The sequence below is a fragment of the Bubalus kerabau genome, chromosome 9 (assembly GCF_029407905.1).
Source record: "Bubalus kerabau isolate K-KA32 ecotype Philippines breed swamp buffalo chromosome 9, PCC_UOA_SB_1v2, whole genome shotgun sequence".
Classification (NCBI taxonomy): Eukaryota; Metazoa; Chordata; class Mammalia; order Artiodactyla; family Bovidae; genus Bubalus; species Bubalus kerabau.
In genome coordinates, this window is record NC_073632.1 from 92,815,662 (window position 1) to 92,830,044 (window position 14,383).

General features: G+C 47.5%; 1 protein-coding gene and 1 pseudogene across 4 annotated transcripts in view; one reads left to right on the forward strand and one right to left on the reverse strand.

The window, feature by feature from the left end:
• Positions 1 to 14,383, forward strand: part of LOC129659922 (tyrosine-protein kinase RYK-like) — a 70,228-nt pseudogene that overhangs the window by 31,688 nt on the left and 24,157 nt on the right.
• The window catches only part of LOC129620118 (UL16-binding protein 3-like), a 36,549-nt gene that overhangs the window by 19,815 nt on the left and 2,351 nt on the right, over positions 1 to 14,383 (reverse strand). Inside the window, exons 2-6 of one of the 4 annotated variants that reach the window (XM_055535899.1) lie at positions 7,618 to 7,881; positions 7,106 to 7,381; positions 6,340 to 6,502; positions 5,676 to 5,854; positions 879 to 5,181 (exon numbers count right to left, since the gene is read on the reverse strand). In XM_055535899.1, the coding sequence (XP_055391874.1) occupies positions 5,066 to 5,181; positions 5,676 to 5,854; positions 6,340 to 6,502; positions 7,106 to 7,381; positions 7,618 to 7,881 (998 nt within the window). In that variant the 3' untranslated portion in view covers positions 879 to 5,065. Of the gene's footprint in view, positions 1 to 878; positions 5,201 to 5,675; positions 5,855 to 6,339; positions 6,503 to 7,105; positions 7,382 to 7,617; positions 7,882 to 14,383 lie in introns of those variants that run through there. The other 3 variants (XM_055535896.1, XM_055535898.1, XM_055535897.1) reach the window with 3 other exon arrangements.

Below are 14,383 nucleotides of genomic sequence, written 5' to 3' on the forward strand. Positions count from 1 at the left end.
GATGCAGAGAAAGCCTTTGACAAAATTCAACATCCATTTATGATAAAAACTCTCCAGAAAGCAGGAACAGAAGGAACATACCTCAACATAATAAAAGCTATATATGACAAACCCACAGCAAACATTATCCTCAATGGTGAAAAATTGAAAGCATTTCCTCTAAAGTCAGGAACAAGACAAGGGTGCCCACTTTCACCATTACTATTCAACATAGTTTTGGAAGTTTTGGCCACAGCAATCAGAGCAGAAAAAGAAATAAAAGGAATTCAAATTGGAAAAGAAGAAGTAAAACTCTCACTGTTTGCAGATGACATGATCCTCTACATAGAAAACCCTAAAGACTCCACCAGAAAATTACTAGAACTAATCAATGACTATAGTAAAGTTGCAGGATATAAAATCAACACACAGAAATCCCTTGCATTCCTATACACTAATAATGAGAAAACAGAAAGAGAAATTAAGGAAACAATTCCATTCACCATTGCAATGGAAAGAATAAAATACTTAGGAATATATCTACCTAAAGAAACTAAAGACTTATGTATATAGAAAACTATAAAACACTGGTGAAAGAAATCAAAAAGGACACTACAGATGGAGAAATATACCATGTTCATGGGTTGGAAGAATCAATATAGTGAAAATGAGTATACTACCCAAAGCAATTTATAGATTCAATGCAATCCCTATCAAGCTACCAATGGTATTCTTCACAGAGCTAGAACAAATAATTTCACAATTTGTATGGAAATACAAAAAACCTCGAATAGCCAAAGCAATCTTGAGAAAGAAGAATGGAACTGGAGGACTCAACCTGCCTGACTTCAGGCTCTACTACAAAGCCACAGTTATCAAGACAGTATGGTACTGGCACAAAGACAGAAATATAGATCAATGGAACAAAATAGAAAGCCCAGAGATAAATCCACGCACATATGGACACCTTATCTTTGACAAAGGAGGCAAGAATATACAATGGATTAAAGACAATCTCTTTAACAAGTGGTGCTGGGAAAACTGGTCAACCACTTGTAAAAGAATGAAACTAGAACACTTTCTAACACCATACACAAAAATAAACTCAAAAATGGATTAAAGATCTAAATGTAAGACCAGAAACTATAAAACTCCTAGAGGAGAACATAGACAAAACATTCTCCGACACACATCACAGCAGGATCCTCTATGACCCACCTCCCAGAATATTGGAAATAAAAGCAAAAATAAACAAATGGGACCTAATTAACCTTAAAAGCTTCTGCACATCAAAGGAAACTATTAGCAAGGTGAAAAGACAGCCTTCAGAATGGGAGAAGATAATAGCAAATGAAGCAACTGACAAACAACTAATCTCAAAAATATACAAGCAACTCCTACAGCTCAACTCCAGAAAAATAAATGACCCAGTCAAAAAATGGGCCAAAGAACTAAAGAGACATTTCTCCAAAGAAGACATACAGATGGCTAACAAACACATGAAAAGATGCTCAACATCACTCATTATCAGAGAAATGCAAATCAAAACCACTATGAGGTACCATTTCACACCAGTCAGAATGGCTGCGATCCAAAAGTCTACAAGCAATAAATGCTGGAGAGGGTGTGGAGAAAAGGGAATCCTCTTACACTGTTGGTGGGAATGCAAACTAGTACAGCCACTATGGAGAACAGTGTGGAGATTCCTTTAAAAACTGGAAATAGAACCACCTTATGATCCAGCAATCCCACTGCTTGGCATACACACTGAGGAAACCAGAAGGGAAAGAGACACGTGTACCCCAATGTTCATCGCAGCACTGTTTATAATAGCCAGGACATGGAAGCAACCTAGATGTCCATCAGCAGATGAATGGATAAGCAAGCTGTGGTACATACACACAATGGAGTATTACTCAGCCATTAAAAAGAATACATTTGAGTCAGTTCTAATGAGGTGGATGGAACTGGAGCCTATTATACAGAGTGAAGTAAGCCAGAAAGAAAAGCACCAATACAGTATACTAACGCATATATATGGAATTTAGAAAGATGGTAACAATAACCCTGTATACAAGACAGCAAAAGAGACTCTGATGTATAGAACTGTCTTTTGGACTCTGTGGGAGAGGGAGAGGGTGGGATGATTTCGGAGAATGGCATTGAAATATGTATAATATCATATATGAAATGAGTTGCCAGTTCAGGTTCGATGCACAATACTGGATGCTTGGGGCTAGTGCACTGGGATGACCCAGAGGGATGGTATGGGGAGGGAGGAAGAAGGAGGGTTCAGAATGGGGAACACATGTATACCTGTGGCAGATTCATTTTGATATGGCAAAACCAATACAATATTGTAAAGTTAAATAAAATAAAATTAAAAAAAAAAATAAATAAATAGCACTAGCATACTAGACCATTCGGGTATGACCTAAATCAAATCCCTTATGATTATACAGTGGAAGTGAGAAATAGATTTAAGGGCCTAGATCTGATAGAGTGCCTGATGAACTATGGAATGAGATTCGTGACATTGTACAGGAGACAGGGATCAAGACCATCCCTATGGAAAAGAAATGCAAAAAAGCAAAATGGCTGTCTGAGGAGGCCTTACAAATAGCTATGAAAAGAAGAGAAGCGAAAAGCAAAGGAGAAAAGGAAAGATATAAACATCTGAATGCAGAGTTCCAAAGAATAGCAAGAAGAGATAAGAAAGCCTTCTTCAGCAATCAATGCAAAGAAATAGAAGAAAACAACAGAATGGGAAAGACTAGAGATCTCTTCAAGAAAATCAGAGATACCAAAGGAACATTTCATGCAAAGATGGGCTTGATAAAGGACAGAAATGGTATGGACCTAACAGAAGCAGAAGATATTAAGAAGAGATGGCAAGAATACACAGAAGAACTGTACAAAAAAGATCTTCACCACCCAGATAATCACGATGGTGTGATCACTCACCTAGAGCCAGACATCCTGGAATGTGAAGTCAAGTGGGCCTTAGAAAGCATCACTACGAACAAAGCTAGTGGAGGTGATGGAATTCCAGTTGAGCTATTCCAAATCCTGAAAGACGATGCTGTGAAAGTGCCACACTTAATATGCCAGCAAATTTGGAAAACTCAGCAGTGGCCACAGGACTAGAAAAGGTCAGTTTTCATTCCAATCCCAAAGAAAGGCAATTCCAAAGAATGCTCAAACTACAGCGCAATTGCACTCATCTCACATGCTAGTAAAGTAATGCTCAAAATTCTCTAAGCCAGGCTTCAGCAATATGTGAACCGTGAACTTCCTGATGTTCAAGCTGGTTTTAGAAAAGGCAGAGGAACCAGAGATCAAATTGTCAACATCTGCTGGATCATGGAAAAAGCAAAAGAGTTCCAGAAGAACATCTATTTCTGCTTTATTGACTATGCCAAAGCCTTTGACTGTGTGGATCACAATAAACTGTGGAAAATTCTGGAAGAGATGGGAATACCAGACCACCTGATCTGCCTCTTGACAAATTTGTATGCAGGTCAGGAAGCAACAGTTAGAACTGGACATGGAACAACAGACTGGTTCCAAATAGGAAAAGGAGTACATCAAGGCTGTATATTGTCACCCTGCTTATTTAACTTATATGCAGAGTACATCATGAGAAACACTGGACTGGAAGAAACACAAGCTGGATTCAAGATTGCCAGGAGAAATATCAATAGCCTCAGATATGCAGATGACACCACCCTTATACCCGAAAGTGAAAAGGAACTAAAGAGCCCCTTGATGAAAGTGAAAGAGGAGAGTGAAAAAGTGGGCTTAAAGCTCAACACTCAGAAAACAAAGATCATGGCATCCGGTTCCATCACTTCATGGGAAATAGATGGGGAAACAGTGGAAACAGTGTCAGACTTTATTCTTCTGGGCTCCAAAATCACTGCAGATGGTGATTGCAGTCATGACATTAAAAGACGCTTACTCCTTGGAAGGAAAGTTATGACCAACCTAGATAGCATATTGAAAAGCAGAGACATTACTTTGCCAACAAAGGTTCGTCTAGTCAAGGCTATGGTTTTTCCAATGGTCATGTATGGATGTGAGAGTTGGACTGTGAAGAAGGCTGAGTGCTGAAGAATTGATGCTTTTGAACTGTGGTGTTGGAGAAGACTCTTGAGAATCCCTTGGACTGCAAGGAGATCCAACCAGTCCATTCTGAAGGAGATCAGCCCTGGGATTTCTTTGGAAGGAATGATGCTAAAGCTGAAACTCCAGTACTTTGGCCACCTCATGCGAAGAGTTGACTCATTGGAAAAGACTCTGATGCTGGGAGGGATTGAGGGCAAGAGGAGAAGGGGACGCCAGAGGATGAGATGGCTGGATGGCATCACTGACTCGATGGACGTGAGTCTCAGTGAACTCTGGGAGTTGATGATGGGCAAGGAGGCCTGGCGTGCTGCGATTCATGGGGTCGCAGAGAGTCGGACATGACTGAGCGACTGATCTGATCTGAGCATAATAAATAGGCTTCCCCAGTGGCTCAGATGGTAAAGAATCTGCTTGTCAATGCAGGAGACACAGGAGACGCAGGTTCAATCCCTGAGTTGGAGAGGTCTCCTGAGAAGGACACAGTAACCCTCCTCAGTTTTCTTGCCTGGGAATCCCATGGACAGAGGAGCCTGCTGGGCTACAGATCACAGGGTCACAAAGAGTTGGTCGACTGAGCGACTAACACAGCAACTAAGTATGATAAATTATTAAGGGAAACAGTCATAAATAAAACTTTGTTCTATTGAAAATAGGCTGAGATGATTTCTCCAGACACAGAAAGAATCCCTGAGTCCTGTAATAGCAGATGGTATTTTTTTTGCAATATCATTTGCAAGAAAGAGGTCACGAGGCAGAGTCTAATTATCCACAAACTAGAGTACGATGAAAAATGTCCTGTTTGTGGAGATTTCTTCAAGGACTTGAGCATTTCAGTGTATAAATTCCATCAGTTAGCACCAGGAAGAAGTGGTGAAATAAATTGCTTCTGGTTTTTTTTAAACATTGAGTAGGATTTCCCCAAATATGATAAAGCCCATGAGATGATGCATCTACTGTGTCACTGTAACTGGAAAACAGACTCAAGATTCATAGGGTCTGATCTCCTGGCTCTAAAGTGAAGAGCAGGAGAGAGGCAGACAGAGCACCTGTTGCACTTCCTGGGAGCACCGTCTCCTGCAGAAAAGAAAGAGGCCTTGTTCCAGGAGGCTGAGGAACTCCTGTCACTTTCCTGGGGATGCCCCTCCCCAACCCCTCCAGCCCCGCCCTCACTGAGGGGCTCCTATGTCCTCCACCCCCACCGCCACCACAGGCCCAGCAGCTTCTTGTCACCTCCTCCTTCCTTCCTGCATCATAGAGTCACCCCAGGCCCTGACACCCCCTGCTTAGGCTCAGGACTGGAGCCAGTGAGGAATCAATCTGCTCCCTTTACTCAGGTCCGGATCCTCCCCGAGGGGGGCCTAAAGGACCAGGGAGCAGGTCCCCGGAGGAGGGGCTTTGCTTCCTGACAGCCCTGGGGGGCTGCAGGCAAACCTCCTTCCTTAGCTCCCCTCCAGCCTCTGAGCTGGAGCACACACAGCTCTCAGGACCAGGGTCCCTGGCCCCCATCTCTTCCTGGTCCCCCCAGCTGGGCGCCTCCACCCCAGCTCAGGGACCCCATCCCCAGGCACCTCTGCTCAAGGCAGGGCCGCTCAGTGATGGAGGCTCTGGGTCCCCAGGAGGCTGATGACCTGCAGGCCACAGGCTGAGTCCGAACTGCTGCTTCTCCAGGAGCACAGGCCTGGCCTCAGCCCTTCCCACAGTCTCTGCTGTGGGGCTCCTGCCTTGCCTGCTTGACCCAAGCCACTTCCTGTGAGAACGGGCCTTTGGAGTTGGGTCTGCAAAGGCCTTCCCACCCCTTCCTCCTGGGATGAGAGCCTGGCCCCTCTCATCTTGGCCCCTGGGTGGGTCCCCTCCCCGCTGACACATCATGTGGAGCCCCCGTGCTGCTCTCAGCCCCCGTGAGTCCTGCCCTCACCCTGAGTGCCTGCTGTTCTCACACCACCTACGGGGGCCCTGCCAGCCAGCAGTCTGTGCTCAGTCAGGGGACTTGGCTGAACCCTTTAAGCATCAATAGGCCCTCAGCCTTCCCGTGCCCCAGCCACCCCTCACTTCCCACTGTCATCTGACAGTGAGGACCTCTCAGAACTGAGGCCTGATCTTGTCCGAATTCTGCTCTCAGGTGATATGGGGTCTTATTCACCGGCTCATTTCCAGGATGAGGAGGTTCAGTGAGGGGCAGGGGTTGGCTGGGGTTCACCTTCCCTTGCCTCACACCAGGCCCTGTGCCCCTACCTTCCCTCTGAATTCTGCCTTCTGTACTTCTTCTTGTAATGGATATAGGCTATTATGATGATTATTATGACCAAACCGGCGAGAACCCCGGTGGTGATCCAGGCGATGTAACTGCTGTCTGGGGCTGTGGGCTGCATTGTAGAGGGTCCCGTGGTTGGTGATGCTGCAAGGAGAGTAAGAGTGAAGCCCTTGTCCAGACCCCAAATTCAGCAGATGCCTGCTCATCCCCCTGACCCAGGTACCCCTACTGTGCAGAGAGTTTACACACATCACATGGAGGCCCCTGTGATAGGTCCTCAGGTGAGATGGGGGGAAGGGAGGAGCCCAGTCCTCACGGGGATCTGACAGCTAATGGGGGAGCAAGGTTTCCAACACAGCCACTCAGTCCTGCTGTGACATCAGAGATGGTGACCTGAGGATGGAGTCCTCAGGAGCTGACAGCAGAGGTGGTATTGACAGTTTTCCAGAAGTAGGATTGGTGACATCTAAAAGAAGATTCTGGAAAGAGGGAATAGTAAGAAGGAGATTGGGATCACAGAGATGCTCTCATGTTTAGGATCCGTGGGAATCCATGTTCACTCGTCCAAAGGCCTGTGCTGTGAGGAGAGAAGTCAGGAGGTGGAAGAGGAAGGAGGATGACAGAGCATCCCCGGGCCATTGTTCTCCCAGGACAGCTCACCTCTGACTGATCATTTTCACACACACAGAGGGATGGGTCCATGTCACCATGAGAGAACTACCACTTTCTCCTACTCTTCTCACTTACCCGTGGTCTTCAACATTTTCTCCCAGCGCAGCAAGAAATCCTGATGCCAGTGCTGACAGTCTCCCATGGAGACCTTCTTGAAGAAGTCTGTCACAGCTCTGTCATTCTCCCACTTCTCTTTCATCCGCCTCCCTTTAGGATGCACCACTGTCCAGTATCCATTCCCCGAATCAAAGAGGAGGCACAGTTGTCCATTGAAGCCAAACTGCCAGGATGCACTGGTGTGTCCATTGTCTTCACGCCAGCATGACATCCTGGCCTGCAGGGTCAGAAGGCCTGACCCCACCGAGGAAAAGAAAGAGCTCAGCCTCTGAGCTTGACAGATTCTTTGCCCCACCTGGGTCCACATTCCCTGGGCCCAGCTAATCTGGCCCTGGTCTCTCCTGCAACAGCTGTTCTTTCCACTGGACTACTAGACAAGGACAATATCCTTTATTTTTTTTCCTCCCGAAAACAGTGGATGCAGCTAAGCCCCCAGTCTACTCCTCCTGCATTTGGACTTTCTAACTCACCCTTGTCTATGTGTTTCTCCGGTGTGACGTCAGGCATCTGCTCCTTGAGCAAGTCTCCAGTGTCTCTGAGTGTATCAGTCTGTGTTTCCCACGCGTTCATACTTTTCACTTCCTCTCCCAATGGACTCATGTACTTGATCTTAGCTCTACCACAGTCATAGGAGAGAAAGACCTTTTGATCAACTTCTCCTTGAACCTCACACCATGGCTGACCATCTCTAGGCCAAGGATCGATGGTGACATTATAGGAAAGAGAATGAGCGTCTGTGAAGGCAAAACACAGTGAGGGTGAGGTTGGGGAAAAAGACCCTGAGGCCCCTTCCCCCAGTTATGTGAGAGCAGAGTACAGTGCAGGGCTGGGCTGATAGAGCAATGACACCCCACAACACACACCATACAGCCAGTGCCCCTCCTCTCCTTGTGAAGAAGGAGGAGTCCCCTGCCTGGCAAATTTCACACATCCTGGGTGTGTCCCCTTGTCCACCAGGTCAGTTCTCAGCATAATAACCATTGCAGAGACGTACCAGGCTGCTCTGCAGGAAAAGTCTAGATGACAGAGGACTGTCAGAATCTAACCCTGTGTCCTGTGAGAGATGAGGAGCCTGTGGGGATGCTCCTGAGGAAGCAGAATCACAGGGAGAGGGGCAAAGAGGTGACAGGTGAGCACAGAACCCCAAGTTGGGAAGGGAGAGTTCACAATTAGGGGTCACAGGACTTAGCAAGGCCGGGGAGACACTGCTGATCTCCCATTAGGATGGGTCCTGGAAGCCTGGAGAAAGGCCTGGCCCACATGGCATGAAAGAGAAAATCCAGAACTTCCAAGGCAGGTGGTAGAAGAGGGGATCAAAGGCTCAGGGAAGTGACTCTGCCAGGGCAGACACGGTATGAAAGGGCAGGAAAGTGTCCAGTCCACCAGGCACCATGGGAAAGCCTGATGGGCTCTATGGAGCCTGAGAGGAAAGTGTGGATGAGAAGCATCTCCAATAGTTCAAGGATGACTTTTGTGGAAATCAGGGATAGTGGTAGGAGACCGTGTTCCTGTGGGCTTCCGGCAGGAACAGGGATGGAAAATGGGGAAAGATCAGATTCCAGGTGGAGTGTTGTATGTCAGGAGCAAAGTTGGTACAACGGTCAAAATGATTAGTGAAAGTCACTCAGTCATGTCTGACTTTTGTGACCCCCATGGACTATACAGTCCATGGAATTCTCCAGGCCAGAATACTGCTATGGGTAGCCTTTCCCTTCTCCAGAGGATCTTCCCGACTCAGGAATCGAACCCAGGTCTCCCACATTGCAGGCGGATTCGTTACCAGCTGAGCCACAAGGGAAGCCCAAGAATACTGGCGTGGCTAGCCTATCCCTTCTCCAGCAGATCTTCCTGACCCAGGAATCGAACTGGGGTCTCCTGTGTTGCTCGTGGATTCTTTACCATCTGAGCTATCAGGAAAGCTGAAAGTGATTAGAGAGTCCCAGTGCCAGCCAGGACCCGACTGCAGAGAGTACAATGCTGGCTCCTAGCACAGGGTGATCCTAGAGGCAGAGCGACGGTCAGTGAACCTGGATGCAAACTGCTTGATTGAGAGACAGAAAACAAGGAGAGACAAACACAAGACTGGATGATCAGTAGGCTGAAAGCAGCCATCCCTACCAAACATCCCTATCAAAATTTCCAGAACTGAGCTACTTCTCAGAAGGCATCACCAGAGAAAGAAGCCACGTCCCAGTGAGGAGGGCCCTTTCATCACCACAGCAAGTGCAGAAGTCCTTCCATTCTCTCCCGATGAGCCACACGGTTATTTACTGGGGCAATTGACTCCAATACTTTGGCCACCTGATGCAAAGAACTGAGTCATTGGAAAAGACCCTGATGCTGGGACAGATTGAAGGCCAGAGGAAAGGGGATGACAGAGGATGGGACAGTTGGATGCCTTCACTAATGCGATATACATGAGTTAGAGTAAGCTCTGGGAGTTGGTGATGGACAGGGAAGCCTGGCGTGCTGCAGTCCATGGGGTGGCAAAGAGTCAGACATGACTGAGTGACTGAACTGAACTGGAACTGCAGAAGGAGAAACTACTCCCACATTCATATTGGACACAGTGTGTTACTAACACCATGCACAGGAACGGTAGCATGGTCATGGCCCCCGTGCTGTGAAAGTGATGCTCCAAGGACCAGACAATTAATAGACACCTGTCCCAGGTCCTGCTGACAGCGGTTATCTCTGGGTCCACAGATCCACTCAGTGTCCATTACACATGTCCTGGACTTCTGACATGAATGGACAGTCTGTGTTGTTAGTAAACTGCCATGGGTGAGGGCACAAGCCTCAAGTTGTTTCTACAGGAAGCAGACCCCCAGCACATAAAAACTGCTGGCTGCAAGCACGCAGACCCCCAGACTGGTTGAAACCATAAGCTTGGTGGTGCTCAACTTGTCCTTTTCCACCACTTGTTAACTTCACCGGTGGTAGGATCTGGGTCATAACCAGCTTCAATTAGTAACAGCCTGAGCTGTCTGGGTGGAGCTTTGACTCCAGGGAGGCGCTGATTAGTGGCAAGGCATTGAGCCCCTTCCTCGCAATGCGTATGTAATTTTTTTTAATAAATTAAATTCTTTAATTTTTTCAAGTGTTTTTAAAAATCCGTTTTATACTTAAGCCAGCCTTGAAGATAAGCACAAAATCTGTTTACTTTTTTTTTTTTTTTTATGCAACACAACTCAGGCACCCATTCTGTGCATAGCACTGTTCTAGGTGCAGTAAAAGGGATTCTTAACCTTAAACCATGAGTGCACCTTTTGGAATTGTGTTATCCTCCTTTTCCAGAAAGTAAAAATAAATAAAATCACCATTGTTTACTATTGACCTGCCCCGAATCCACTTCTGGCCCTGAGTACTGCTGCTGCTGCTGCTAAGTCGCTTCAATCGTGTCCGACTCTGTGTGACCCCATAGACGGCAGCCCATCAGGCTCCCCCGTCCCTGGGATTCTCCAGGCAAGAATACTGGAGTGGGTTGCCATGTCCTTCTCCAATGCATGAAAGTGAAAAGTGAAAGTGAAGTCTCCCAGTCGTGTCCGACTCTTAGCGACCCCATGGACTGCAGCCTACCAGGCTCCTCCATCCATGGGATTTTCCAGGCAAGAGTACTGGAGTGGGGTGCCATATGCTAGGATCTGCCAAATTTAAGATGTTTCAGTGGATTCCGCTCCTACTTTTCCCAAAGTAAGAAGGCAGAACTCCTCTTTATTAAAAAAAAAAAAATTAAAAAGGCAATTTTTCATGAAAGAGTAGCTTCTGTTTCTATTGTATTTTTCTTTTTTTTTTCCTTCTAGCTTTTAAGTTTTCTTCCTCCAACACTGCCTTTTCCTGTACAAGGCAACAGCATTTTTTCATTTTTCTTTTCCTAAGACAAAGTATTTTATCTTATAGACAAATAATTCCCAAGACTAATGACAAATATTTAAAAAAAAGAAGAAGAAAAAAGAAACTTAAGGGTTTCCCTGAATGCTCAGCAGGTAATGAATCCACCTGCAATGCAGGAGACCCCAGTTCAATTCCTGGGTCAGAAAGATCCCCTGGAAAAGGGAGAGGCTACCCACTCCAGTATTCTTGAGCTTCCCTGGTGCCTTAGATGGTAAAGAATCCACCTGCAATGTGGAAGACCTGGGTTCGATCCCTGGGTTGGAAAGATCCCCTAGAGAAGGGAAAGGCTTCCCATTCCAGTATTCAACCCTGGAGAATTCCACAGACTGTATAGTCCATGGAGTCACAAAGAGTCAGACACGACTGAGCAACTAAGCCCAGCACATTCAAGGGTGAATCAACTACATTACTTTGATGAAGTAAAAACTAAAAAGCACTTGGCACTAAGCTAGTCCAAGTATTTGTGCTGAAACGATTTTAAAAACTATTTATTTTATAACACTGTTTAAAATTTTCTTGGTCAAAAAATTTATACAAACACTTTCAGTTCAACCTAAAGAAAGTGATATCTAGAAAATATTCCACATCATTAAGTCTGTCTTAGAAAGTTCAGATGCTATGGCATTCCTAAGGCACAGTGTTCTGGAAGACAATGTGCTTCTGCGGTGCTGGGTGATGTATGTGACTGGCCGGCTCCACGTGGGCCTCAACAGGCACTGTCCCCCTGACGCTGGGGGACTGTGAGAGGACAGTCAGACACAGGCCTCCAGGGCTGCATGGAACCCTGTGAGACACTGGGCCAACTGCTGGAACTGGGCTTCTCCTCCAAATCTAAGTCTCAGCACAAGCCATCACAGCAAATGGTTCATCAGGACAGTTGATAGGCTGGGCTATTTGATAACCGTCTTTCATATCTCTAAAGAGTCGACATCCGTGTAGGGTATTTGATCCAGAGCCACGAGCTCCTACACTATCACTCTGAAGGCCCATACATCACTAGCACTGGAGAACTAAAAAAAATTATTTTTTTAATATCTATATCTATATATATATATTTTTGGCTGTATTGGGTCTTAGTTGTGGCACTTGGGATCTTTTTGCAGCATGAAGACTCTTAGTTGCAACATGCTGACTTCTTAGTTGTAGCATGCGGGATCCAGTTCCCCGACCAAGGATCGAACCAGGCCCCTTCGTTGGGAGTGTGGAGTCTTAGTGACTGGATCACCAGGGAAGTCCGGAGACCTCATTCTTAACCAGACGTTCATGAGCCATCCATCGATCCCACTTTTTCATTGTCCCCCACACAGTGAGAGTCCATGGAGAACAAGATTCTAGAGAGGGGCTATCTGTACTCTTAACTTGAGGTTGTCATCAATGGCAGAGCTCCTAGCAGCCAGGTCTTTGTGGAGGACTTCTCTTCTAACCAGGTAATCCATTCCATAGGCAATCTGACCTTGTGGACCAGGTGCTGTTGAGAAATTGCCTGCAGATTATTGGCCTCTACTAATTTGTGCTGCAGGCTTCCCTGGTGGCTCAGACAGTAAAGAATCTGCCTGCAATTCAGAAGACCCGAGTTTGATCCCTGGGCTGGAAAGATCACCTGGAGAAGGGAATGGCCACCCACTCCATTATTCTTGCCTGAAGAATTCCTCAGACAGAAGAGCTTGGTGGGCTACAGTAGATGGGGTGGCAGGGGCCGGACAGGACTGACTGACTAATACACACACAGACACACAATTTGCAATGCTGTGAAAACTATTTACGATTCTCCCAATTCATGTAAGGCAATATCACGAGGGGTTTTCTCTTTCTTCTATACACACAAGGGAAATAGGAGGAAGATTTCTGTGATGAAGATCTCATAGCTTGCAACGTTCATTGAGTATCACTGTCACCTGAATTTCAGAAGCTTAATCTGTGTTTTTACAGATGATTGCTGTTCTTTATTTGGATCTTTTTCATCTACATATATCCCATGGAAAATATGCCCTAAACTACCTTCTTGGAGTACATCCTCTCCGTGGACAGAGTTATCCTCTCCTTGGATATTTCGATATCCTTCACCTTAGCTCTGGCCTCCAAAAGAGTGGCACTTCTCAAAACACTCCTCTACCCACCCACAAGGTAGGATAACGGGATGCAAGTACCGTTGTTGGGTGTGTCTCCTCTCAGATAACTGAGTCATCTGGGACATGGCTGAGACAACCCTTGGGAACTACTGGACACTGATGCTGTCTTCCAGTTCAATTCTTGTCATACTATGAAGGTGCAAAACAGCTAATATTATTACTACAAGAAACACAACTGCACAGCAAACCCCTGCGCTGATATAAAACACACGGGTAGAAGTAGCTGGAGCTGCATGAACAGGATCATAAATAGTTCTGCTTTTTTTGTAGCACATTTTCCTTCCTTTCAAATTTTTGAAGAAGGGAAGTTTTTGAAGAATTTACTGTCAAGTTGAGCTGCATTTAGTATCATAACCTCATCATCCACTTTGCAGAAAAGGAAAGCTAGAACCGATATAGTGCGTGGAAATCCCCGCACCCTGTGCCCCTCGCACGCCCCACCCCCCCATCAAGCAGAAATGCTGACCTGGGGCAGGTCCACGAAATTGTCTACTTGGAAACCTGCTTATATTCAACTTGGACTCTGCAGGCCAAGTGAAAGGCAGGACATCTGTTTCGCTGGGTTAAAGAATAGACGTAGTGCCCAACAAGGCCACTTCTCTAATAAAAAAAGTTCTGCATCTAGACCAATGAGCCCAGGCACCTGGTCCATCCTCGCACCGGGAAGAGGCTCGCACAGGCCCCCGGGGTCGCGGGTGAGGCCAGGGGGCTGGGGGTGGAGCCCGGGGCCGGGGGTGGAGCCCGGGGACCGGGGGTGGAGCCCTGGGACCGGGGGTGGAGCCCGGGGACCGGGGGTGGAGCCCTGGGGCCGGGGGTGGAGCCCTGGGGCCGGGGGTGGAGCCCGGGGACCGGGGGTGGAGCCCTGGGACCGGGGGTGGAGCCCGGGGACCGGGGGTGGAGCCCTGGGGCCGGGGGTGGAGCCCGGGGACCGGGGGTGGAGCCCTGGGGCCGGGGGTGGAGCCCGGGGACCGGGGTGGAGCCCTGGGGCCGGGGGTGGAGCCCGGGGACCGGGAGTGGAGCCCGGGGGCCGGGGGTGGAGCCCGGGGACCGGGGGTGGAGCTCTGGGGCCGGGGGTGGAGCCCGGGGACCGGGAGTGGAGCCCTGGGGCCGGGGGTGGAGCCCGGGGACCGGGGGTGGAGCCCTGGGGCCGGGAGTGGAGCCGGGGACCGGGGGTGGAGCCCTGGGGCCGAGGGTGGAACCCGGGGGCCGAGGG